Source organism: Xenopus laevis, chromosome 8L, assembly GCF_017654675.1.
Source record: "Xenopus laevis strain J_2021 chromosome 8L, Xenopus_laevis_v10.1, whole genome shotgun sequence".
NCBI lineage: Eukaryota > Metazoa > Chordata > Amphibia > Anura > Pipidae > Xenopus > Xenopus laevis.
Window position 1 is genome coordinate 74,130,332 of NC_054385.1, and position 27,679 is coordinate 74,158,010.

The 27,679-nt window shown below is 39.4% G+C and overlaps 1 protein-coding gene across 3 annotated transcripts; it reads left to right on the forward strand.

Annotated features, from left to right (window-relative positions):
• The first annotated feature begins 283 nt into the window (after positions 1 to 283).
• On the forward strand, positions 284 to 26,954 carry adck1.L (aarF domain containing kinase 1 L homeolog). Of its 3 annotated transcripts, none has more exons than XM_018228863.2 (11): positions 284 to 587; positions 5,363 to 5,510; positions 6,441 to 6,524; positions 6,619 to 6,822; positions 7,976 to 8,134; positions 8,555 to 8,713; positions 10,393 to 10,509; positions 14,324 to 14,473; positions 14,576 to 14,773; positions 20,851 to 21,044; positions 24,492 to 24,540. In XM_018228863.2, exons 2-11 carry the CDS (start codon positions 5,376 to 5,378, stop codon positions 24,523 to 24,525), a joined length of 1,434 nt encoding a protein of 477 aa, XP_018084352.2. In that variant the 5' UTR covers positions 284 to 587; positions 5,363 to 5,375; the 3' UTR covers positions 24,526 to 24,540.
• The last annotated feature ends 725 nt before the right edge of the window (positions 26,955 to 27,679 follow it).

Below are 27,679 nucleotides of genomic sequence, written 5' to 3' on the forward strand. Positions count from 1 at the left end.
GGTTACCTCGGAGTTCCATGACCTGAATAAAAACACTCGGCCTTCAGTCATGAAACTCCGTATTTTATAATATCCTTAAGATTTTACAAGAGGGGGTACTTTATTCACTTTATATTACACAGTCAATTTTACTGCTGAACTGAAAAAGCCTGAGGGCCACACTCCTTAGGTTATAGATTACATAAGCAGTACCACTGTGAAAAGATTCCAGTCACTGCTGAGCTGCACTCAGATCGTATTGTGTAACCAGAGCTGCAGCATAGCTCGTATTTATGTAGTATTTTACACGGCTGCCTTGATGCAGAGTGTGCTGGCACGACAGCACTTCCCTAATAGGAACTGGTTAATTAGATCTAATTTATTATCAAGTTACGGTAAACTCAGACCGACAAAGCAAGAAATACTTGCAGCTATGGTATTACCGCCCCCTTTTAAACGCTCTTTTGGTCTCCTCCAGCTCCGCCTTTTAATGTTTACATGTCCTGAACAACCTCTCTTTGACGCCTTCCCGAAACTACAACTACCAGCATTCTTGGCGTCTGCTGGGCAAACCCAAAATCTGTGAAAGGGGAGAGCGGAGGATCGAGGTGAGCGATGTATTTGAGATGCCGGATTATTATTACATACATTTTATTTTGTAAAGTCTTGTAATTTCCGCTGGAAGACGGAGGAGGAAAATTCGCGAGGGTTTATGTAACAAAGGTTACATGGGGGGAATTTCTTTGCATACACACTAATAACCTTTACAGTCTGGTATAAGGGGGTTGGGGGCTATAGCGGGCGCATGTTGTACGGATTTGTGTGGCACAACAGTCATGGTGGGGGTGGGAGTCAACCACAATGTCATTCATTGTGTAATGTGTCAGTTAGGCGTGATATAAGTGCATTCTGTAGTATGTATTGCAAGCAGCAGTGACTTTACTGAGAGAGAAATATAAAATATATATATATATATATAATCATTAATATACATATATACAGTAGAATACCCTTTTTACGTTTTTTAGGGAACCAGGAAAAAAAGTGGTGCAAAATCTGGGAAAATGTCAAATCGGGAACATGCGTTATGCATTGTATATTGGTGGAACCACAAAAAAAATTCTATTTTTTTTTATTTTTATTGATGTGCTTTCTATTTCTTTTAATTGACGCGCTCGTGTCTGACAACCACACGGCGGGGAGGGGGGTTGCAGAGAGGCGCAATCGCCTATTCGGGCCTCTAGAAATTTTCTGGAGTGGAGCCCGGCATGCTCTTATTATGTCCCTGTTTCACTGTATGTATATATATATATACACACACACATAAATATACATACAGACATGCACATGACTTGCTAGATCAAATATTCCTTACATACTGCTGAGTGTCTCTCTTGAGTTATAAATGCCATTTTCTATCTGGGAGGCTGAAAAGCCTGGTTTTGGAACAAACCTGAGGCTGAAGAACCCCATTACTGGCATTGAGGGGACAGATAAATCTTTTATCAGGCCCCAACAAAAAAGGTTGGGGGCTTACAATAACTTTAGTAACTACAGAGGAAGCAAACCCCATGGGGGGGGAAGAGAAAATCCCCTTCCAGCCACTCTCTGAACGGTGTCCTGGTGGAGTGGGAGCGAGCAGGTCGGCAGGCGAGCTGTCCTAGGTTTAATATTGGAAGTCCTGTGCGTTCGGGGGGGGGGGCGGTTGGGCCGATGTGTCTTAGTTACGCTACTTTGCTGCTTGGGTTTATTCCTATTCTCCGACACCCTATGAATTATTTTAGGTGAATTTAGCATACCTATTAACAGTTCTACTGACTTTTCTATCTCTGAACTCTTCTTACTAAAATCCTCCTTTGGCTTATCGTAGTGTTCTGACCCCACCACTCATCCCCAATGGAAACTCACATTTCAATTTACACTAGCTCCCGCTATCCCCTCAACACTACCTCAGACATGCACATACTGTGACTCAATCTTCCCTTCCAATTAAAACATACACTTGTCACTCCTATTCTGAAAAAGCCCCGTCTCTCCAGTATTGACAAACTCCCTCCCATTTCCCTGGTTTCCTTTATAACAGTGTAGGGATGTGAAAATCTTAGACACCCTTACACTTTACAAACAGGCACATCCCTAGTAATATGGACACCTCAGTGGGTCCTTATGGGGACCTTGTGCTTATGTAACCCCTGCAGTTCACACAGTGTACACCAGATGGCACTGTGCCAGAGTATAAAAGGTTTAGGAACCATGTGCTCTGGGTCCATTGCTTTAGCCCAACCAAGCAGGCTGGAAGGGAATGGGTGGTGCTGACCCTAGGCGCTTTGGCCCTAGTAATTAGACAGCTATACTCGTTTTATAGATCGCTCTAGGAGTGATAGAGAGGTTATTTAGTTGAGCAGCTCAAGGCTCCGCCGAGGAGATTAGAGGGATTAAGATCCCAGGGTATTACTGACCCAGAGTAGGGAACCAAGTGTTGATATAGGGATGTCAGGAGTTCCCCTAGTCTGCCACTGGAAGATATCCTGAAAAGCGGGCAATACCCATCACATGCTGTCAATTTACTCTCTGCTGTATATTCCCTAGCCTGTGGGGATTCAGCCTATACGTGCTGTGAGTATATGCTTCCTTTATGCTGCTGTGTATGTTCTATACTCCATTGTGGATCAAGGTGCTAAATGATCTATGTGCTATTGTTCAATAAATACTGTTCTTGGTTCAACTGTTAAAGAACTACTGGCGCCCATCATTGTGCTATCGCATCAGGTTACAGTTACACTACACCCTTGCCTCCACCCCGCTGCGAGGGCTTACCCCTGAGAAAGAGAGCTCATCGGTGGTCTCAGCCCACCAAGGAAAGTAGCTTAAACTGCCCTAGCACAAGTCAGTCTTACTATAGCTCTACAACTACATTACTTGATCACTTTGTAGATAGTAGACGTAGAACCCGTTGCTCGTTGAGGGACTGCACTGACTGGAAACATTTGTGAAAATTTCTCAGGATAACATCAGTGTATTGAATCCTATTTCTGTTGACAACACTCTACAGAAACTGCTCTAACAGTAATCAGCCCTGCCCTGTCCTGATTTTATCTCTAAAGGTGGCCATAGATGTAACAATTATGATCTTTCTTGGAAAAGATTTTTCCAAGAAAGATTGTTAGTTTTAATACACACATAGAGCTGAATCGGCAAATATACAGGTAGAAACAATAGAATTCTACCTGTATCTGACGATTCAGCACTAACAATGGCTGATGTTTGAGAGACTTGAAACACACCGTATCGACGAGCTGACCGATATCCAAGTCTTCTGCCAATATCGGTCGGCTCTTTTCCCACCATACTAGCACCGGATATCGTCCGAAAATTTGTTTCGTACAATATTATCTGTGCGCTATGGCCACCTTAAGGGCGCCATATATAGGCACATTTGCTCGCTTGGAGAGGTCAGCAAAAAATCGGATCTTGCCCCAATTGCACACCTTTAGTGGATAATATTAGCTGATCCGATTGTGGGCCCTAGGGCCCAACAGTCGGATTACTATGCCAAGAATGCAGGAGGTGGGTGCAAGCAGGTCCGGACTGAGAATTTAAATAGGCCCTGGCATTTCAGGTACACAGAGGCCCAATCAGCCCACATAGAGGCCCAAACAGCCCCCCACCAGCCCACTAAATACTGACTTTCTATGGGACCTTATAGCAGCCCCTCTGGCATTTGCCAGAACCTACAGATTGCCAGTCCGGGCCTGGGTGCAAGGACCACAACAATGTGGTCTTCAATCCAACAGGATTTTTAAATCTGCTTGATGGACATCTTGCCAATTTTCGTCTAGATATCAGTCGTGGAAATACGTCATAGGGCCCTATGCAGATCTGCTATAGGCAAAGTGGGCTTTTCTAGTGAAAATTCGCCAACATGACAATTCGCAGGGACATTGCCAATTTACGAAAAGGCGAAGTGTATAATTTCGTTAGCAAAAAGCTCAGCGCTAGAGAGGTTTTGTGACGTTGCGCCAGGCCAACGATCATTACTCTGCAAATTTCTCAAAGTGAGAACTTTTAAATCCATTACCCTTTTTGCCAGTCAAATTGATAAGATGAAGCTACATCCTCAACATTATTATCAGTGACATCATATCCTATATTCCATAAAAGTAAAAAAAAAGGACAAAACTGACTAATTTTCACTAGTGAAAGTACACCAGCGTTCATTTGCCGAGACAAATGTTTACATTTTGATGAATATGCATAACGCCTGACGTAGTTGTGAAAAGTATAGCAGAGCTTTCCAAAGCTAAAATTCTGACCTAAGTAAATGTGTCCCAATGTGTTTGTGAGCACTTATAAAAGTAAGTGTTGAACACTGGGTGTTTTTCTGAATTAGAACGCTACACTATATTTTTTTCTTGCACTTTGTTTGGTATTCATTTTTATATTCTATAACTATGATAAATTCAGGCAGCACTGAATTCATAAGGGGAAGTACAGGTGCTCCGAAAACTGCAGTTCTGCACTTTGCACAAAGTCCCTATGGCTACACTGAGTTTAGTTCTTAGACATGAAGATAAACTGGACTTAAATACAACTCATAGATCTCAACAGTACTTTGGAATGAAAGTCTCTCTCAAATAAAATTTGTTTGTAGCATTTGTTGACAAGATATTTATTTGTGTCTGCATGATTAACAGATACCAATTTTAGGCTAGTGGCGCACAGGGCTGTTTATCCTCTTGCAAAGAAACACAGACGTAAAAAAGCCAGTGTGCTCTAATTTGTTCCTTCTTAAAGTGCACTCATAGACACAATGTCAGTCTGTGAGTGCACTTGGTTTTCATTGTTCATATTATTTGTGGCTTTTGAGTTATTAAGCTTTTTATTCAACAACTTTCCAGTTTGCAATTTCAGCATTCTGGTTGTTAGGATTCATATAATCCTAGCAACCACACATTTAATTAAATGAGGGACTGGAATATGAATAGGAGAGTGCCTAAATAGAAAGATGAGTAAAAAGTAGCAGTTACAATATATTTGCAGCCTTTCAGAGCATTTGTTGTTTAAATAGGGTCAATGACCCTATTTGACATAATGAAGGCAAATTGAAAAGTTGCTTAGAATTGGCCATTCTATAACATACTACACAGAAGCTTTTTTTATATAAACTATAGTAGTGTTTCTGAAGTAAATACACCAGTTTTACCATTACAGGGCAATACTATATTATATTGTCATTGCTTTAAAACACTTTCATATTTTGGTGTTACTGTTCCTTACTGTTAACTTGAAGGTGAACTACCCCTTTAAATGTAAAAGAAAAAAATTACTTTTTTGATACTAAGGATAATGTTGATGTTCGCTAATGCTTCTCTTTGCATTCCAGCAGTGTGATCGTAATGGTAAGAGGTATTATCAGGATTGCCTCCTTGGCTTCTGTAAGCCTTAGTTCATCTGGGTTTTTCCTATATGGAACAGGATACTGGGACCCAAGTGATTTTGGGGTAGTGCGGATTGGAAGAGCAGTTCTGACGGTAAGTTACACATATGGTACTGAGGGGTTGCAGAAGAAAATATTACTCAGTCATTTAGAGTGGTGCTGTTTAACTTTTTATATGCAATGAAGTGATTATTTCTCATACTGCATGTCTAAAGGCCAGATTAAAGTACAAGAAAAAGAAGAGTCAATGGGTGGTTCCATTTTGTTAGGTGCCTCTTACCTATTACTGGGACAGTTTTCAGCATGGTAAGGTGCTATGTTCCCCTACCTACCTAGGCGCTGCTTTAGACTTGGCAAATGGGCAGTACAAGAGTAGCCAAAAATGTTTTTGCTATGCAAGTCTGGTAGGGGAACATGGCAGCAGTCTGCCTTGCTGAAAACTGCCTTGGCTCAGGCTCGGACTGGCAATCTTTGGATTCTGGCAAATGCCGTGGGAACTGCCATAGACATGCACTACTTAGTAGGCTGGTGGGGACTATTTAGGTCTCTGTGTACTTGAAATCAAACTGTTTTCAATTCCAGTACAGACTTTCTCAGCTCATGCTCATGGAAAAGGAGTGCTAGACTGAAGTAAAAAGTTAGATATTAGAGCCACTGGGAGGTGTCTATTGAATTGTCACCTTTAAAATGATTATTTAATGCAAAGAAATCGACAGAGCCCTTGAGGAGACTGGAGGGGAATAAAGATCCATTGGATGGCCATGTCAGTCCTGCACAGCAACAATTTACACTATATATGACCAGGGGTGCAGAAGTTTATTGTGCTGGGGGGTTGTAAGCTTTGGTGTGACATGCTGATCTTGTGTCCCACCTGCCCAAACTCATAAAAATTCAGAACTATGGGTAAAAATTCTAAAGGAGCCACGACCCTTCTAGTTTCACCAGATCCCAAAACGTTTATCTGTAAAATAATCCAGGGTGTATTTAATAAATGTTTTATGGCCCACTGTTATGTTTCTTTCAGACAGCAGCCATAACTTGGGATTATTTTACCAAACTAAGACATGTGGAGGCAGGGACAGAGGAGTATGAAAACATCAAGTCACAGGTAGAGTGTTTATATGAGTTTGGGGGTATTACAAGTTAGGTTAAGTCTCTGTTTTACTCCATTATATTAGTTATTCGGGCATGTTCTTTTTCAGGTCCACCTGCGTTCAGCTCATCGCCTTCTGGATTTGTGCTGTTTCAACCGTGGGACCTTTATCAAAGTTGGACAGCACCTAGCAGCTTTGGAATATCTTGTGCCCCCTGAATACACCAAAACTTTAAGCGTGCTACACAGCCAAGCTCCCTGTACTCCTTTTACCGATGTTGTTCAGGTCATTCGTGAGGATCTTGGCAAGGAGGTAGTAAAACACTTCTATACAGAGTCTTGTACCTTTCGTTCTTAATGGGTGACTGTGTATCATAACAGCAAAGATACTTTAATACAGATTCCTATGCAGAGTGTGTACCCTTGGGAACGTAAGGCAAGTATAATCATTTGCAAGGCTTAGAATTCATTCCTACTGCGTGACTGTGTATCATAACATCAGGCTGCTAGTGTTCCACCCTACCACTTATTTGGATGCTGAGAAGATGGAGGCGTTGTGGGCACTGATGGATGAGTGTTGCTATGGCAAATGCCGACTTGTTATGAGCAATAATTCATCAGCCATCCACAGGATCTGATAGGGGCATCTGAACAGGATCACAGGGTATTAATAAATCCCCGTTCCCTCTTAATAAAAACAATTTTCACCAGGCAGGAGATTTATTGCCTTTCTTATTGCAGTTTTCAAAGAGAAGAGATTAGCTCAATTATACAGTACTAAGAAATCAGAATGTCTGCAAATGAAGCAGGTTGAGGGGAGCACATGATGCAATGCAGAATCTCTGAAAGCTGGAGAAGGATAAGCAGGACACTGCTGTAAACGCTAACAATTCACACTACAGAGCAATCATTTATAATGTTTTTTAACCTTCATAACACATTTAATTATATTATTAGGAGATTGTAGAGTTGGTGAAAGGGTTGGGAATGTATTCAGAGGTATGGAAAGTATCAAGAAGCAGATATTGAGAAGAAGGATAAATAAAGGTGTTTTTAGTAACCAAATATCAATGAAGTAATGAGAAACAGTTAAAACTGTAAAAGACATGAGAGCAGAATGGAAGCAGGGTAAAGGAGATTTACAAATGGGGGCAAAGTGGTACCTGCAATAAACTGGTGCAGATTTAAATTGCCATGAGTTGTTACTCTTCTCTAATTAGTGCAAACGTTTGTGCATACTTTAAAAAGCATTAGGAGCAAACAAAAAACAGAAACTGCTAAATATGTAGCATTTTAATGTTTAAAAGTTGATGACCACTGCACTAATGTTAGTAAATTAACTCTTCAGTAAGGTACAGATACAATAAGAAAGTTTTGTCTAGAAACATATCAGTATGAACTCAATGCTGTTTACATTGTATTTTATATAGAGATCAACTGGCCATTAACCCTTTACTTCTGTATAGATATCTGAGGTCTTTGAGGAGTTTGAAAAAACACCATTGGGTGCAGCGTCCCTGGCACAGGTGCATCGTGCTGTGCTGCAGGATGGGCGTAAAGTGGCTGTGAAGGTGCAACATCCAAAAGTTCAGGCACAGAGTTCACGGGATATTCTTATCATGGAGGTAAATTTCTGGTCCACATTTTAAAATAGCTTTCAGTACAAATTCTTTGCACAATCATGACGTTTATGTGGTATATATCCACAGTAAATGCTGCTGCCAGAATTCATCTACTCTCATCCAAAAGAGTACAGGCCCCTTCTGTACTGAAGCCTTTATCATGCCTTCCCATGCAAGGAAACTTCAGGGTGCAATAGTGGTGCAGTGTATGTTTCCCCAACTGTGATTCACATGTTTGCTGCCGGGAAAGCAATCAGAGGAGATTAGTTGCCATGACTAGAGGAGTTTTATCATGGGGTGTATAATTTGCTGGTCTGTCTTCACCCTTACCTTTATGGCAAGAGATTTCTAACATGTCTATTTACTCTTGTGCTGTATAAATTGCAGGTGAGATATTTTACCATATTAGTCTTTCTGCTATAGGTCCTCCTACATGTTGTGAAGAAAATTTTCCCACAGTTTGAATTTATGTGGCTTATAGAAGAAGCAAAGAAGAACCTACCTCTGGAGCTGGACTTCCAAAACGAGGGTCGCAATGCAGAGAAAATGTCATCTATAGTCTCTAGTTTCTCCTTCCTGAGGGTGTGTATCTCACTTCAGTGGTATCAGGATTGCATTGTATTTGTAAGGAACTCTCATCCCAAATTTCTGAGTCAAAGCTCAAATTATTCCCCAATGTATGCCTTTGAAACAGAACCCAGATACAGATGGTGGCAATGACAACAGTCATAGGGTTAGGAGTTAGAGTTGTTATTATTTTAGTAGACTGTAGGTACTAGTAAATTATAGAATCATTTCTAGGAGCCAGGAAAAGCTCTAGATCAAGTAGGGGGCAGACAATTGTATGTGTATAAAGCAATACTTGTTGCTGGCAAAACTGTTTCACCTGTGTATTAGTACTTTGATTTTTTTTTATTTTTTCCCTGTATTCTTTTCCCTTTAACAAAGTCAGCATATAGGTATAATGATGCACAAAAAATAATGTAATACAGGGAAAAAAATAAAGATTTGAAATCTAAGTAGTGAGAGAAAAGTGGAATGTACTCAGATACAAATACAATGCACACAGGCAACATTTGGTATGAGATATCATTCAATAGGATAGTTACAAAGAATTACAAATAAGTTCGAGGTTATTAGAGACAAATAGCCAAAGATCTTTTTATTCAAGGGGTGGTTCACCTTTAAGATAATTTAAATTCTAAGCAACTCTTCAATTGAGCTTAATTTTTTTTATATATTTTTTTTTTAAATCGTTTTTACAGTTTTTTTAATCATTTGCTTTCTTCTTTACAGCTTTCAGATGGGGTTCACTGACCCATCTAACAAATGCTCTTTAAGGCTACAAATTGTTACTGCTACTTTTTCTTACTTATCATAATTCATATTCCAGCCTTCTATTACAATTAATGCATGGCTGCTAGAGTAATTTGGACCCTAGCAACCAGATTGCTAAAATTGCAAACTAAAAAGCTGCTGAACAAAAAGGCGAACAACTTAAAAATCATAAAAAATTAAAAATGAAAACAAACAGTCTCAGAATATCACTCTCTGCATCATTCTAAAAGTTAACTAAAAGGTGAAATCATATAAAATCTTCTATGATTTTCCTAGTAATCATGCTACAGTACACTATAGGTTTGGCAACAAGGGTATTAATATGTAGGTCCTGTTGCTATAACAACCTTCTGGGGGTGCCTCCCCTAAACTGTTGCCACAAAATAGGAAGCCCAAATCACGAATAGTATTCTCCTGGCATCTGCAAGCTCAGCCTAGTCTGTCAGATGGTGACGTGGTATTAATCACCTCACAGAACCATTTCCACTGTTCCAGAGTCCAGTGGCAGCAGTCATTTGCATTGCATATGTTAGACCTGTGTGCATCTGCTCACCTTTTCCCTGAGAGATTGTAGAACTTGGCACTGGTTCTTCAGCCGTATAGTGTATGTGTATAATAGGACCTTATTTATGAAGTATAGGGCAAGGTAGAAACAAATGGGCACCTCACTGAGGTCTGAATCTCTTATCTACTTGCAGTAAACAGTTGCATTGTGGTGATGTTAGGCCTGTGTGCAGACAATTGCATTTTGCATTGTGATGCATCTTTATCTCTCGTGCAGCTCTACCTCCTCCCTATATTACCTCCTCATTGGCCTGTGTATACTGACTCCTATCTGGTCTGTCACATATATTTATATATCCCTATCGCACTTCTCAGATGTTGCTTTCTTATATTAATCTTGACATTGTTGCTTTCTTCAGATACCCAGAATCTACTGGGAACTTAGTACAAAACGGGTATTGGTGATGGAGTACATGGAAGGAGGGCAGGTTAATGACAGGGAATATATGAAGCGTAATCAAATTGATGTGAACAAGGTAAGTGTTTTCTGGCCTGCTGTATGGTTGTCAGGGGGTTAACCAGTGTCATGAGAAACAACCGAGGAGGGTTCTGGTGTCACTAACTCAGTTTCCCGCAGAGCTATAATTAATACTGTAGAATGTGTATGTACTCTAACAATACTGTGCACCCCTCTGTGTGACTGGCAGCTTTGAAGGGATTGAGACAACCCTCTCTATTATCAGTACTGAAAATATTCACCCCATGAGTGCTGAAGAGTAAAAGAGTAATGCATGTGTCTCTAGGATTTATATAATGCTTATTTCCACACAAAACAATTTTCCCTTCCTTTAGATGTATTTAATTTACTCTTGCTTGCAGCTCAGTCTCTCTCTATATATAAATTTAAGTCTGTTGGGGTGTTTGAAATGTGAAACGAGACAGAGTAAAAAAAAAACAGGGGCACTGTGGCGAATACAATATTTGTGAATATCTGCCCATCATATACAATATGCACTGCAATAATTGTATGTATGTATGTATATATGTATAACTTTATTTGTAAAGCAGAACTCATATAAGTACTATGTGGTAAGAACCACACTAGGAAGGAGGCCTTTGCCCTGTAGAGCTTACAGTCTAATTGTATGGTCATATTTTTTATTACTATGTAAATATGTGTTGAAAGCAAATGCTATACTCCATAAAAATGTAGATGGACTTAAGGTGGCCATACACGGGCAGATAAAGCTGCCGATATCGGTCGTTTAGACCAATTTGACAGCTTATCTGCCCGTGTATGGGGGCTTCCGACGGGTCTTCCCGGATCGATATCTGGCCACGATATCGATCGTGGTTTAATTTTTAACCGACCGACCCGTCGTAGCCCCTTGGCATATCATAATTCGATCGTTCGGCCATATGGCTGAACGTTCGAATTACCCCCGATACAGCCATGCTGTTAGTGGCATATCGGGGAAAGATCCACTCGTTTGGCGATGTCGCCAAACGAGCGAATCTTTGAGTCTATGGCCAGCTTTAATCTAATTCTCCATTAAATAATGTAAATATCAGAGGTAAAAGTAGTAACCTCTGCTTTATGCTGGCAAATGTATGGAGTTTGGCATGGAGTTTGTCATGTAAAATGGAAGAGCTAGAGTTAATTGCATACGCTAAAAACTATGATATAATTGATATCACTGAGACCTGGTGGGATGATGCCTGTGCCTTGGCTGTCAATTTAAATTGCTACACACTTTTTAGGAGGGACAGAGGGATTAAAAAGGAGTTTTTCTTTATGTAAAACCTGAATTAGAGCCGTGTTCTATAGAAATAACCAATTTGACAGCTTATCTGCCCGTGTATGGGGGCTTCCGACGGGTCTTCCCGGATCGATATCTGGCCACGATATCGATCGTGGTTTAATTTTTAACCGACCGACCCGTCGTAGCCCCTTGGCATATCATAATTCGATCGTTCGGCCATATGGCTGAACGTTCGAATTACCCCCGATACAGCCATGCTGTTAGTGGCATATCGGGGAAAGATCCACTCGTTTGGCGATGTCGCCAAACGAGCGAATCTTTGAGTCTATGGCCAGCTTTAATCTAATTCTCCATTAAATAATGTAAATATCAGAGGTAAAAGTAGTAACCTCTGCTTTATGCTGGCAAATGTATGGAGTTTGGCATGGAGTTTGTCATGTAAAATGGAAGAGCTAGAGTTAATTGCATACGCTAAAAACTATGATATAATTGATATCACTGAGACCTGGTGGGATGATGCCTGTGCCTTGGCTGTCAATTTAAATTGCTACACACTTTTTAGGAGGGACAGAGGGATTAAAAAGGAGTTTTTCTTTATGTAAAACCTGAATTAGAGCCGTGTTCTATAGAAATAACCATGGATGGCACGGGGGGGATAGTTGGATTCCCTTTCGGTTTAGATTTCGACTGGGCAAACAGCTACAGGTATATGACCTGTTATCCAGAATACTCGGATAACGATCTTTCCGTAATTTGGATCTTCATACCTTAAGTCTACTAGAAAATCATGTAAACATTAAATAAACTCGATAGGCTGGTTTTGCTAACAATAATGATTAATTATATGTTAGTTAGGTAGTTATGATTAAGTGCAAGGTACTGTTTTATTATTACAGAGAAAGAGGAAATCATTTTTAAAAATTCTGATTCTGCTAAAATAGAGTCTATGGTAGATGGCATTTCTGTAATTCATAGCTTTTTGGATAACGGGTTTCTGGATAACGCATCCCATACTCTCACAAAGAAAATTATCATTGGTGTATGCTACAAACCACCTCTAATAAGTGATGATATTGACCCCCAGCTACAAATACAAATGGAGGCTGCTTCACAACTAGGTCAAGTTATTATGGGTGACTTCAATTATCCACACTGGGTTATGGGGATGGCAAGTCAGAAGAAGCTAATGGGGTTGTAAATATGTTTACTGACAACTTTTTCAGCTAGTTCAAAAACTTACTAGGAATGACTCAATCTGTATGTCTGCACCTCACTCTGTATGTCTGCTGCCTGTATTCAGCAACACTGCATAAAAAGGGGTAGGCTGTGGGTAGCACATTGGCACCCTGGGTGAGTCATTTACAACATATAAACTAGGAAGTGATGAGAGAGATAAGGTGCTATGAAGTCCTGGGCATAGATACAGGGCTTCCTTGCACTCATGTAAACTGCCCTCTGCACCATGGCGAGGATTATGTTTATGATTGTTGGTGCTCTATAAAAACATGTTAATAATAATAATAATTATTAATCTGACACAAGGTGCAGAGTACACAGACATAATTGCACCATGCATGGTGATTACACATTGGTAGATGAGCCAAAAATAATTGTATTTCTTTGCACAGATTGCTCATTGTGTAAGTTTTTGAGCTTTAAGGAAAAGACAGGGTGTTTTGTTGGCCTCTATTAATCTTGACTTCTGCGGGCAACAAAATGTCCCTTTTTTCCTTTCCACTAGCCAACGTGAATCACTGGTAAGGAAACCAAAGCGGCACAGGTACTTTTTTGCTATGTGTGTTTCTCACATCGACAAGCTGGTGGGAAGAAAACAAGGGACAGTTTGTCATCCGCAGTAGCCAAGATTAATCGCGGGTGACAAAAAATCCCATGTGTCATTGCCCGTAGTAGTGTTTTGATTATCTGTTAAAATTTTGTACAGTGGGCAGGGTCCATAGTAGCTGCACAGTTTGAACAGGGCTGGAACTAGGGGTAGGCAGACGAGGCATGTTCCTTAGGGCTCAAAGCAGGTAGGAATGGCAAATGTGCTGATTGGCTGGGTGCCATGCCAAATACTAGGAGGTTGTACCTCTGAAACGTTGTGTGTGGATCTCCGTAAACTACAAGTTTTTTTGCACATTTGCCAACGTGTGTGCCATCTGATTTTCAACTATATACGGTTTCCAGATTGAGCACCACCCGAATACACGCAAAGGTTTTGCATTACCACTGATTTAAGACTCTAGTATGTTTGTCAAATTGAAATACCAAATATTCAAATCCATTACTTGTAAAACAAAAAATGTTATATTTGTATCTGATTTATCTGCTCTTCAAATTGAATCTGTTTTATAAAGAAACTATCCATTTATGGCATGGGCATGCCTGCAAAGTGAAGATTAAAATAAAACTATGCATGCTGAATAGAAATAATGCAGAATTTTTGCACCCAACATGGTCAATGTTAGAATTGTGTTTAGGGGAGGTTAATGCTCTGTGGTTGGGGATGAATAGCTTGCAGGGATAGTCCAGGTGTGAAGTTGAGTATTTTACTATCTCAAACAAATTTACCAGCTTTTGTTCTTAGGTATCTCATGCTTTGGGGAAGTTGTACAGTGAGATGATTTTTGTTCATGGATTTGTGCACTGTGATCCTCACCCAGGGAATGTCCTTGTCCGCCAGAACCCTGAAAATTGTGCCCCAGAGATAATTCTTTTGGATCATGGCTTATACCAGGTACACTAGTGGTTGGGGGAAGTTGGTGCGGAGTTGAATTGCATTAATGTTTACCTGTCAGTTTCTTACAAGTTGGTACTTCTTTTCCTTCTGCTTCTCAAGGTACTGACGGAGAGTTTTCGGCTGGATTATTGCAGTTTATGGCAGGCTCTAATTGCTGCTGACAAGGAGCGGATCCGCATATACAGTCAGCGCTTGGGTGCAGGAGAACTGTACCCTTTATTTGCTTGTATGCTGACTGCCCGTTCTTGGGAATCGGTGAACCGAGGAATATATGAGAATACTGTTAGTAAGGAGGAGGTAAGAGTAATACATCTTAAATCTGTGTATAACTTTGGCATGTTTCAAGGTCCAGTCTCACATTAACTTAAATGACCGATAGATCCTACATCAGAATATATTTGCGCCAAAATCTGCTGTGTCTCTGCACACTCTGCATGTCAGTGCAGATATTGGAAGGAGCAGATGGGAGCACATCAGCTTTTCTCTGCCTGCAGAAAAGTTAGAAAGTAGAAATATTAGTGTGGAAGGATGCAAAGGTATAACATAGATAAAAATCACCAAAACCATATAAAATAATTTATAATCATATTACACAGGAGAAAATCTCATACACTCCCATCTACTCCTTCATACAAATGAACTGGCAAGCACAACATCAGCCTGCTAATGCACATGGAGCACAAATTGGTGCAAAGATGCAAACTTTTGCATTTGTGTGCCAATATCTGCTCCATCTGTGCGCTCACAGGATAATGCAATGCCTGCTAGTGCACTTGGAATGTGCTTACTGAAGCTATGCTAAGCAAAATAAGGATAAACTTCTCTTAAATGTTTAAAGAGGCTTTTGTAGGCAGGCAAGCGGGAGAAAGGTGGACAGAATGTGAGAGAGAATTCCAGAGAAGGGTCTGGAAACAACAGGAAACTTGCTTCTTTGTTGAGATATTGTTTTTTTTCAAAAATATTTTTGTTTACTACACACATGGGGGTATATTTATGAAAGAGTGAAGTTAGAGATCACTACAGTCCTCTAGAGTGAATTTCCACCACTCTCCATTCATTTCTATGGGATTTTTAAAAGAGTATTTATCAATGGGTGAAAGTGAAAGTTCATCCTTTGATAAATACACCTTTCAAAATCCTATAAAAATGAATGGAGAGTGGTGGAATTCCACTTTAGCCGACTGTGCCGATCTTTAACTTCAGTCTTTGATAAATATACTCCATGGTTTTCAGGCATAAATACAAAATGTTCCTTTAGTAACGCCACATATGGTATGTAACCACATATTTGAAAAGTTGACCCTTATACCACTATTATTATTATTAATATGTATTTATATAGCGCCAACATGTAGTGTGTAGCACTGTAAAGTAAATGTGATTATACAACTAAATCACATGAATTATGTACATAGAACTTATGGAGTTACATACATCACAATCAATACCGGTACAAAAAGGTGAGGAAGGCCCTATGTATAGGCATACACTCTAAAGGGAAGGGAGTAATACACAAGGTGTGGGAGTGGGCAAGGTCGAATTAAGTGGGTGAGAAAAGTGGTACTGTATGTGGTGTTGCGTTAAACGCAAGGTAGTTCCTTCCCCTTTAAGCAGAGTGAGGGTAGGCTTCTCGAAAGAAGTGCGTTTTAAGAGATTTCTTGAAAGCAAAAATGTTGGGAGAAAGTCAGGCAGACCGTGGGAGAAAGTTCAAGAGGAGGGGTGCAGCCCTTGCAAAGTCTTGAATTTGAGCATGTGAGGAGGTAATGAGAGAAGAGTTGAGTAGCAGGTCAGTAGAGGAACGTAGTAAGCGGTTGGGTGAGTATATAGAGATGAGTTCAGAGATGTAGGGTGGGGCAGAGTTATGAAGTGCTTTGAAAGTCAGTGTCATTAATTCGAATTTGATTCTGAAAGGTAACGGTAGCCAGTGCAGGGATTGACAGAATGGCGAGGCAGAGGAGGAGCGGTTGCTGAGGTGTATGAGCCTCGCAGCAGTGTTCAGTATGGACTGGAGAGGTGACAGTCTCTGGAGGGGAAGGCCAATTAAAAGAGAGTTACAGTAGTCTAGACGTGATATGATGAGAGAGTGAATAAGAATTTTGGCAGCATCTTGGGTGATAAATGATCATATTTTGGATATGTTCCTTAGGTGGAAGTGACATGATTTAATAAGTGACTGGATATGAGGAGTGAATGACAGGGCAGAATCTAGGACAACCCCAAGGCACCAGGCCTGGGGAAAGGGGGTGATAGTGGAATTGTTAACTATGATGGATACTTCCGGGATGTTACTGGTGTTAGTTGGAGGAAAGAGAACCATTTCAGTTTTAGAGAGGTTTAATTTAAGGTAGTGTTGCGACATCCAGGTAGAGATAGCGGACAGGCAGGAGGAGACGCGAGTTAGGAGTTCTGGGTTGAGATCAGGAGATGAGAGATATATCTGAGTATCGTCAGCATAGAGGTGGTAGTGGAAACCATACGAGTTGATTAATTTGCCAAGGGAGGAAGTATAGAGGGAGAATAGTAACGGTCCCAGGACAGAGCCTTGAGGAACTCCAACAGAAAGAGGTAGGGGAGGAGATGCTACTAGGAATAATTTATCTTATTTTCATAATTAGGGCTGAATTATCAAGCTGTTAGTTTTTTCACTTTTCCACAAACATTTCTTTTTTTACTCTGCTTTCTGGTTTTTTTTTTTTTGCCTTACTCATTTCTCCCCCGTTTCTTTTCCAAACCAATCTCTACCCCCCCTTCTATCTTTCTTTTTCCCATACTCCCTCATTGTCTCATCCCAGTGTGTTTGTTTGGCTGTCACACAACCACACTGTGCAGCTGCATTCAGGCAGCCTGTTTCTGATAACTTGTAATTAGCTGTGTCTGTAATGAGTGCCTTGTTCTGTGTAGGACATTTTTGTTTAACCAACTTAACCCTTTATTATTCGACAGCTTCTGATTCACTGCCTGTGTGTTCAGCATGCTATTAAAAGGGTGCATGTAAGAGTTAAGTAGAGACCTATATATTATTATGTGCATTTTCTAGTATTGTATGTATGTGTATAAGTGTGTATGTATGTGTGCTAGTGGGGGAGTGTGTGCACAAGTCTCTATAATAATGTGAAACTATGTAAAGAAACTTTCTCCTAGTAGGTTTCAATATATATGCAAAATAATATATTTATAGGAGTGTGAGAGGGTTTCTGTTTAAGGAAGGGCTGTTAATTGCCCCCAATGTGGTTATGAAACCCATAATCTTTGTCTGACAACGTCTTTTTAAAATAATGTTATCTATTGAAATTGTGTTTTTTTTTTACTGCTGGCCCATTGCATGAAAAAAGAGACTTTCATAAGTAAAGTGTACAGAACTGTCGACCTTTTAATAAGAGTAGCCAGGAGATAATTTTGCACACGCAGCCAGGACACGTGTGTGTGTGTAGAGTGGACAGCTGTGTGTGTGTATACAGTATGTGAGCTTTTGCATACATAAGAGGATATGTTTAAAATGAAATAAATAGCCTGTAAAACATATCCTTATAAAAGGTGCTTAATGAACTCATTGTTTGTTGATGAAACAGGGTGTCTATACATTTTAAGGGGAAGTTCACCTTTAATATATTTTCAATATATTTACCTGAAAAGTAGTACTAAATAACAGGGCTGAAATAGAGGAAGGCAGAAATGGCACGTGCCTAGGTTGCAAAGGTGGGGGGGCAGGTACATACCTCTTCTGCCTGGCTGCCCCAAGTTCATAGCTCCTGGAGAGGATTTTCACACTGTTCACCCACCTGCAAAGGGGAGGAGCAAATGCACATAGGGAGGCGGGGTAATGGGAATGCTTTGCCTTAGGTGTGTCCGTAACTTGGCCCAGCCCTGTTACATAGAAACTGGGAAAGTGTAGGTATTGATCTGTACAGCTCATGCCTCCTTCACTTGCATATCCCTGGCTGATATGATTCAGTCAATTGGATCAATGATTGACACAGGAACAAGTAAGGAAGGGTTATCCACAGTATCGATCGTTGCCTGAGTCCCTCATGTGGATTATGCAGGGTTGCTCAGCAATATATAAAGACCTGTTCAGAGCAACTTTTCTAGATAAGAAAACTGCATTTCTGTGAATGAAAACTAATACAGTAGCTGATATTATTTAAATGGGAAAATCTATTTGTTTTAGTTAAAGACGAGCATCCCTTTATATAATATTAATTATATTTATACAATATAAATATAATGAACTATCTACATATAAAATGGAATGTGTAGGTGTATAAAACAGTGTTTATGTCTCACTGACAATAGGTAGACGCAGCACTAAGCAAATAAAGTTAGAACAAACTAACTACAATCCAATCTCAGGACGTTTTCCCTGAGGTGACACACATGCTGAGAATGTAAGGCTGATGTCAGACGGGGAGATTAGTCGCTCCAGATAAATTTACTCTGCTGCAGGTGACTAATCTCCCAAAAATGCTTCCTATTGGCAATAATGGATATTGGCAGTGGGAAAACAAACATGTCACTTAATTTTTCTGCCCAAAGTTGCCTTGTGAGGAAACTTTAGGGTATTTCAGGAAACATGAAATAACATGTATTTTCCCCCATCTGTGATTTACATTAGTGCAGAGGGGAAGCCCACCGGAGCGCAGATTTATCTTGGGCGACAAATCCCCCTGTGTTCCATGGCCCTTAGATAGTATGGTCTAAATCAGTGCTGTCTAACTTCTGTAGTACAGAGGGTCGGCATTTTTCTGGCCTACATGGTGGAGGGCCGATAATGGAAGCCAGCGTTGACCACTCCCTGTTTACCACTTTAAACCACACCCATGTTGCCACAAGACCATGTCCACATTAATGGTGGTAGCACACCAAAAAAACCAAATGGTTGGTGCTCACTGCAGGGATATCACTCATCACTCATCTGTGAAAAAAGTTAAATCCATATGCCTTCTCCTCCCCTGCACATAATTAAACACCTTAGGGGCCCCTAACAACAATTTTCAAATGCTAAGAAACCCCCAGAACAAATACCTTGTGTGAGATGTCTCTAGAACTATTGGTGTGGGCATCATCCTGCAAGCAATAAGTTATCCAATAGTGCCACCACATAATCATTGCCTTACTTTTATAATCTCGAAACAACGTTTATGGATTGAAGCAACACAGTCAAATTCCAGGACAATTCTTAGCTGAAAAAGCAACACAAGGGAGCAAGACATCAATTTTCATGTTTGTGGAAACAAAATTTACTGGGAGAAATAAATGTGACAAATGAAGCAAATGCATTATTTCCATTGAGCACTAGCTTAATTAAGGATAAAATAGTTGCGGTTAGGTTTTTCACAGAAAAAAGTTGCACACAAGTATGAATAACATTGTTCAATTAGTTTTCAATGAGGCTGAAAATCTAAATGTTTTAACAAACTGTGAAAATAATAAATAGAATTAAAAGAATTAAAGAATTTGTAACATATAGGGGCAGATTTATTAAGGTTTGAGTTGTGTTTTTCACGACAATTTGAGTTTTTGAGGATTTCTTTTGGTCAAAAATCGATTTTTTTTTTGGGTTAAAAAAAAAATGTGCAAGATTTGCTATATCCCGACCCTGGAAATAGCTTGAATCCATGTAAAACATATTGAGGTCATGTAGGAGTCAATGGCAGAGGTCTCTTGAACCATTTGAAGATGTTATAGGAACAGTAACACCAAAAAAAATGAAAGTGTTTTAAAGTAATAAAAATATCATGTACTGTTGCCCTGCACTGGTAAAACCGATCTGTTTGCTTTAAAAACACTACTAAAGTTCATATAAACAAGCTGCTGTGTAGCAATGGCAGAAATTGTAAAAAGACTATATGGCACATTTAAATAGTGGATGACAGATAACACCATTATGTTCTACACAGCTTATCTGCTATCTGCTGTGTAACCTGAATAGCTGCCCCCATTGCTACACAGCAGCTTATTTATGTAAACAATAATAGTGTTTCTGAAGCAAACTCCGTAGTTTTACCAGTGCAGAGCAACACTGCATTATATTGTTAGTCCTTTAAAACAATTACATTTTTTTTATGTTACTGTTCCTTTAACAAAAGAACATTTTATTATCAATCAGGCAAGCCTTATATACTACCATTCTTTTCTCACAAAGGAAATGAAAATATTCAGAAACAAACAAACAAAAAAAAATAGATTTACTGTGGTAAATGTATGAGAATGTTTCACATAATTTGCTTTAACAGGTGCCCACTTGTAAAGACTGTAAGTTTCTAGCTATTGCACACCTGTGAATTTGTGTGAATTTAAAAAGGCATACACCACCTTAAATTACAGTGTTTCCATTGGGATTTACATCACTTTCTTATTTTTGTCTTTTGTTGCAGATACACGAGATACGAAGTAATGCTGCTACCTACCTACCAGAGATTAGCCAGCTCCTTGCTAGTGTCCCTCGTCAAATGTTACTCCTTCTAAAAACAAATGACCTCCTACGTGGTATTGAAACATCGCTAGGAACTCATTCTAGCTCAAGCGCCTTCTTCTATATGTCCCGATGTTGTGTAAGAGCCCTTGCCAGGTATGAAGCTCTTGAGTTATATTATTTTAGATCCCTCTGATTTTAACCATATATCATTGCAGGAGTATGCTACAGAGCCCATTGTCTAAGTGAAGATTCTTAGCCTGTGTTGCAAATATAAAGGGGTGCAAAGGGGTGTAAAAACACACAACAGAAATGGTTGCCATTTAAAACTATATAGATTCCCTACTGTTCTCATTGTGTTCACTTAAGGTGTTACGGACCACCATATGTGGCTTGACTCCAATGTAAAGTTGTTACTTGGAATGCAGAAGAAAGTGTTTTAAAAAATTGAGTGCTTCTTTTAGGACATAAACACTGCAACAAGTGTTGTAAAGCAGCAACCAGGAAATAAAAAATTAAAACTTATTTTATCCCAACTAAAGACCAATCCCAAAAAGTTTAAGTATACCAGAGTAAACAGAAGTGAAATAAAAGTGTAGCATCCTTGGTTAGAAGGGATGCTAAAAAGCAAATGAGCATAATGAGTTCTTTTCCTCAGTTTATACAATTGAGGACTCAATTCAGGAGTTACAGGACCGCCTCTGTAAAGATGCCCATGGCTCAGCTCAAACAAGTTGTCAGTGGCTGATGCAGGATATGGGACTTAGATGTTAAAGCAAAGTTAACTTAGTATAGCTTTAGCAAGGCCATTTTTCTGATTTTCTCTGACTCAATTTAATCAGGTACCTATGGATCTGAGGAAAGCTGTTGTTATTCCCAAATTCTAATGGGTTTAGGTCCTCATGAGGGAAATTACAAGTCTTCAAGTTTGACATCTATTGTGTGCAAACTATTTGAAGTTTTGTTAATCAATTACATTCAATATTATTTTCTGTTGAATGCCATTATAAGTGACAATGATAAGCATGGCTTTATAGATATAATAACAAATCTTAAAACCTTTTTACAATAATGTAGGTTGGAACTTAGACAGTAGATGTCTTCTTTGACTTTGCCAACGCTTTGACTATAGTACTGCAGAAACATTTGCCTTTAAGCATCCTAGTAATAATGTTTGAATGTGGTTGGGAAACAGGCTTAAAGATTGTGTACAGAGGGTGGCTGTGATTAGAGTATTCTCTACATGGAGAAGTGTTCTCAGTGGGGTTCTGCATGGATCTCTATTGGGTCCACATTTGTTTTATTTGTTTATAATTGGGCTTGGCTTTATGTGCAATGAATATGTGTTGCTGATGATACAAATTGTGCAGTCCAATTAATTTCATGCAGGATGTGGCATCCTTGCAGCAGGATCTGGACAAACTGATCATAAACAATAAACGTAGCTGCAGCAAGCAATGTCAGTCAGCAGCAGCAATATGTCCTGTATTAAAAATGTATAAATTCACAGGAGTAGAGGGTCCCTCTTTCCACAGCACTTATAAGGTGTAGTCTAGAAAAAACATGTATTTTGGAAAAGCTAATTTAAGTGCCTTGAGGGCTGCCTTACAGAGTATTGATTGGGGCATTATGTTTTCAGATAAAAACACACAACAGAAATGGTTGTCATTTAAAATGATATTAAATCATTACTGTTCTCAATTTATTCCCTTAAGGAGTAAATGTAGAAGCTCTAAGAATCATCCTATGTGGCTTAATACAGAAGTTAATAGGAAAGAAGAGGAGAGGTCATTCTTCCACTATATAGAGCACCATCTAGAATATGCCGTACAGTTTTGGTCTCCATCACTCAAACAGGGCATTATTGTATTAGAGGGGGTACAGAGAAGGCAACTAAGCTGGTAAAAGGTATGGAAAATCTTAGCTATGAGGAAAGACTGGCCAAATTGGGGATGTTCACGCTGGAGAAGAGGCGTTTAAGGGGACATATGATAACTATGTATAAATATATAAGGGGATCATATAATAATCTCTCTAATGCTTTATTTACCAGTAGGTCTTTCCAGCTGACACAAGGTCACCCATTCCGATTAGAAGAAAAGAGGTTCCGCCTAAATATTTGGAAGGGGTTTTTTACAGTGAGAGCTCTGAAGATTTGGAATTCTCTCCCTGAATCAGTTGTACAGGCTGATACATTAGATAGCTTTAAGAAGGGGTTGGTACATAGTACAAGTTGATCCAGGGACTAGTACGATTGCCATTTTGGCAAGGAAGGAATTTTTTTCCCCTCTGAGGCAAATTGGAGAGGCTTCAGATGGGGTTTTCTTGCCTTCCTCTGGATCAACTGGCAGTTAGGCAGATAAAAAAAAACTAAAAAACTAAAAGGTTGAACTTGATGGACGTGTGTCTTTTTTCAACCTTACTTACTATGTTACTATGTAGAAAATGCAGTTTTGATGTCCAATCTTTTAAAGGAATATACATTAAATAAAAAGAAGAAGAGCTACTCAGTTGATAAAGGGTATGGAAGGTCTTGTGTATGAGTAAATGTTAGGGTTGTTTATGCTGGAAAAAGAGGAGATTAAGGGGAAATACAATTACTTTGTATAAATATAAAAGGGGACAATACAATAAACTCTTGGATGCTTTATTCACCAGTAGGCCATCCAGCGAACACAAGGTCATCCATTCTGATTAGAAATGCAGATAAGGTTTTCTACAGAGAGGACTGTGAAGTTGTTGGTAGACACATTATTATGTAGTTTAAAGAAAGGGTTGGATGCCATTTTACAAAGTGAAAAATTACCAGTTTATTGAAATTAACTCTAGCAGAAAGTTGGGCCAGGAACTGGTCTGATTGCCCTATTGGGAGCCCGGAAGGAATTTTGCCCCTTAATAAGGCAAATTTGGGCGACTTCAGAAGCTGAAGCAATGGGTATGTTTTTCCACTGGTGATTTACATAATTACTTGAGGAAAAGCATTTTCGGAAGATTTGTCGCTTGTGGTAGCCCATAGGTGACAAATCTCCCCATGTGCCGTTGACCGAATTATACACCACTGACTCTTTAATTATGTGCAATCTTTCATTTCCATCTGTAATCACCTATTACAGTTTATAATTACCTCAACAACCTAGTACAAACAGCAATCATTATAACATAACTGTGATCAACCAGTAGATACTGCACTGCTGCCCTTAATTGGGTCTGTACTGCTGTAGTTGAACTGTAATCAAATATATTGCCTGTAATCACACAACTTCATCTCAATTTGCCTGTTAAGGATGGTAACAAACTACCTCTCAATATAACACCCTGCACTCACTTAATGCCTTCCGTAACTGCTCGGTCTCATCGGTATGCAGCATGTAGTCACTTAGTTAAAGCACTAATTAATCCGTATAAGCAGAAATCAATGAGATCAACAGTCAACCAATATTGCCTGTAATAAGTAAGTACAGGCTGTGATCACACAGTACAGTGAGCCATCACTTCACTCTATAACGGTACAAACTGTATTTACAGTGCACATTCCCAGTACGTTCTGTAATCACTTAACTACATCTGTATTTACCACTTGGTTCTTGCTCTTTGCATGTGCAGTTCTGAGGAGCAGCCAGAAATGAATCAAAGGTAATGGAGTGCACTCTGAGCTAGAAAAGCTTGCCCATATATATATATATATATATATATATATATATATATATATATATATATATATATATATATATATATATATATATATTAAACAAATTTGTATTTAAGGTGCTAAGATCAAACAATCCCTCCATTAATTACAGCAGGGGTCCCCAACCTTTTTTACCCATGAGCCACACTTAAGTATAAAATCATTTTGGAGAGCAACAAAAACATGCAAAAAGTTCCCAGGGCTTCCAAATAAGGGCTGTGATTGAGTACTGGTAGCTTCTATGTGGACTTGCAGCCAATATGAGGCTCTGTTTAGCAGTATACATGTTTTAATGCAACTAAAGCCAGAAATTCAAAAAGAAGCACCTGTTTGGAGGCCACTGGGAGCAACAACCAAGGGGTCGAAGAGCAACATGTTGCTCACGAACTACTGGTTGGGGATGAAATCAAACAAATACACATAGAATGATCTTGCACACTAACAGCAACTGTAGTAAACTGTGTGTAGAGCTGTGCATATTTTCATAGTTGGAGGATCGCTATGCTGCGGAGGCAGATATGACGTCAGCAGAAGTGATGCCACACTACTCAGAGAATACGCAAGCTAATGGATTATAGTTTGGTGCCAAGCAGGATATATATTCTGCAAGTAAGATGGTATGCAATAGAGTTCCCTTGACAATGGCATTTTGCCAAAACGTTGAGGTAATTCTCTCATTCAGAGTATCCGCTTTCATACTTGTATGCTGTTTATTTCTGGGTGGTATGTACCTTCATGGCCTTGGTGATCATTGTCAATGTGTGCTGACTTGTAATGTTTGTTATATATACATCTTTGAATGTTTAATTGCAGTACCACCTGCTTGTTTGTGCTTGATTATTGTGCAAGATCATTCTATTTGTGCAGCCAGAAATTAGTCAGTTACATTTTTAATAATCCAACTACATTTGTAATAATTATTAAAACTTCATCTAAAAACAGTATGTAATCTAGCCTGATATTTGTAACTAGGATTGCCACCTCACCCCTTTAAAACCGAACACATAAGAATCCACAGCCTGCATGGCTAAATAGCAATTCATTTAGATGCATGCTGCAGACTGAACGGATTTAGGGTAGAACTACATGGACGATTTCCATGTGTTTCCAGCGGATGAGACTCGCTGCGTCAAACCGCAGGCATCAAGTCGGATGCAACAGAAAACAACGTAAGAAATACAAATGTATGGTGTTGCAGAGTTCATCCTACGCGACACAACTGTCCGATGCAGACGCATCGTCTGAATCCGACAGTCGTGTCGCATCGGGCAAACGCTGCAACACCATCCGGCGTTGCTGTTGCTTACCTTCTTTTCCGTTGCATCCGTCTTGACACCTGCCTTTTGGCGCGTCCATGTACAGTAGTTCTACCCATTTGTGCAACCAGATCAAAATGAATTGCTTTTTAGCCATGCAGGCTGTGGATTCCATATGTGCTCGATTTTAAAGAGGTGAGGCGGCAAATCAGTAACCACCCTGTTCCACTTTATTACTTTATCCCCTTTATTCCACTTTTTTATTACTTTATCAGTTGCAATCACCTAGAATTACCTGTTATCCACCAAATTAAAGTTTTATCTCTGAATAGTCTGCAGCCTGTTAGCACTTTATCTTTAAAGTCTATGATCCCTGCTTTTTATTTTGTTGAAGACTGTACTCATGAGCACCCCTTCTTTCTCTCTCTCAGAAACAGGAAAGAGAAGGCAGACTCTCTCTGGTCCTACATACACATCTCTCTCTCAGAAACCTTTTGTCTCGGACAGCTTCAGATGTACGAGATTGCTCTACGTCTTCAATCGTGCATAGGGCGCTTGATAAATCATGTTTTGCTGTGGCTGTATCTACAATGAGCCCAATGGCTCCTTTAATGATATAATCTATAATTAATATGTTTTATTAATAAAGACACAACATAATCCAGAAGGGCTTTAATGCAGTGAACAAAATGGACTTGGATATAGGATCAAGGAAGACAGCTCTGGGCACAGCTCTGAATTTATTGAGAGAAACTTCCAGGAACATTAAGTTATAACAAGCAAACACAGAATGAAGTGTGTTTCAATGAACTGTAGGCCCAGCAGCTGGATGTGGCTCTCCAAAGTATATTATGGTTCCCTACCTGTCTATGGGCTTTATAGACTGCTGTCTATGACATCATCATTTTTATATAATTCAAACCTTGAGCATGTAGTATGTCTGCTAAATGGCCCACTACATGGAAATTGTTGGCCAGCACTGTTACATAAAGTTATCCAGAAAGCAGCAAATTACGGAAAGGCCCCATAGACTCCATTTTATTCTTTTTTTTATATCATTTAAAAATGATTTCCTTTTTCTCTGTAACAATAAAACAGTACCTTGTACTTGATCCAAACTAAGATATGATTAATCCTCATTGGAAGCAAACCCAGCCTATTGGGTTTATTTCATGTTTAAATGATTTTCTTTTAGACTTGAAGGTATGAAGATGCAAATTATGGTCCCATACCTGAAATAACTTATAGAGGATAGATTGTGCTTGTTTCAGAGGTAATTTTTAATTTGTCTTCAATTGCATTGATACAAACATGGTGCACAATAAAAATGGTGGAATCAGAATTGAAGAAAATGCAGCATAAATAGCTTATTATTGTAGAGTTATAGTTTCATTTAAATCCATTGGCATGATGTGTGCAGGAAAATCACTACGGCAAGTCTCATTCCAATTTTCTTTTACAGTATGTGATAAAAACACTATATCAGGTAAGCTTTCATCATAAAGAAAAGCTATAAGACAACAGGTCTCCTTTACAAACATGCCACTGTGCATCAATAGAATGTGTGCCCTGTACAAAGAATTGCAAGTCTTTTCACTCCCAGAATGATGGTGTTGCTGCATACAGGAGGGGAGGAAGATGCACTGCATGATATGCCAGCAATGTCAGGGAATGGAAGGCACTAGGAAGCCATGAATTTAGCAACAGCTGTAATCTGGAGCAAGACAAAACTCAGCTAACAGTACTGGAAGGGCTGAGCAAAAGTGCTTTGTTCATGGGACTGATCCCAAGCAACACATCATTTGAAACCTTCCAGAAGGTAAAGTTGATATCCCATTATCAGATAT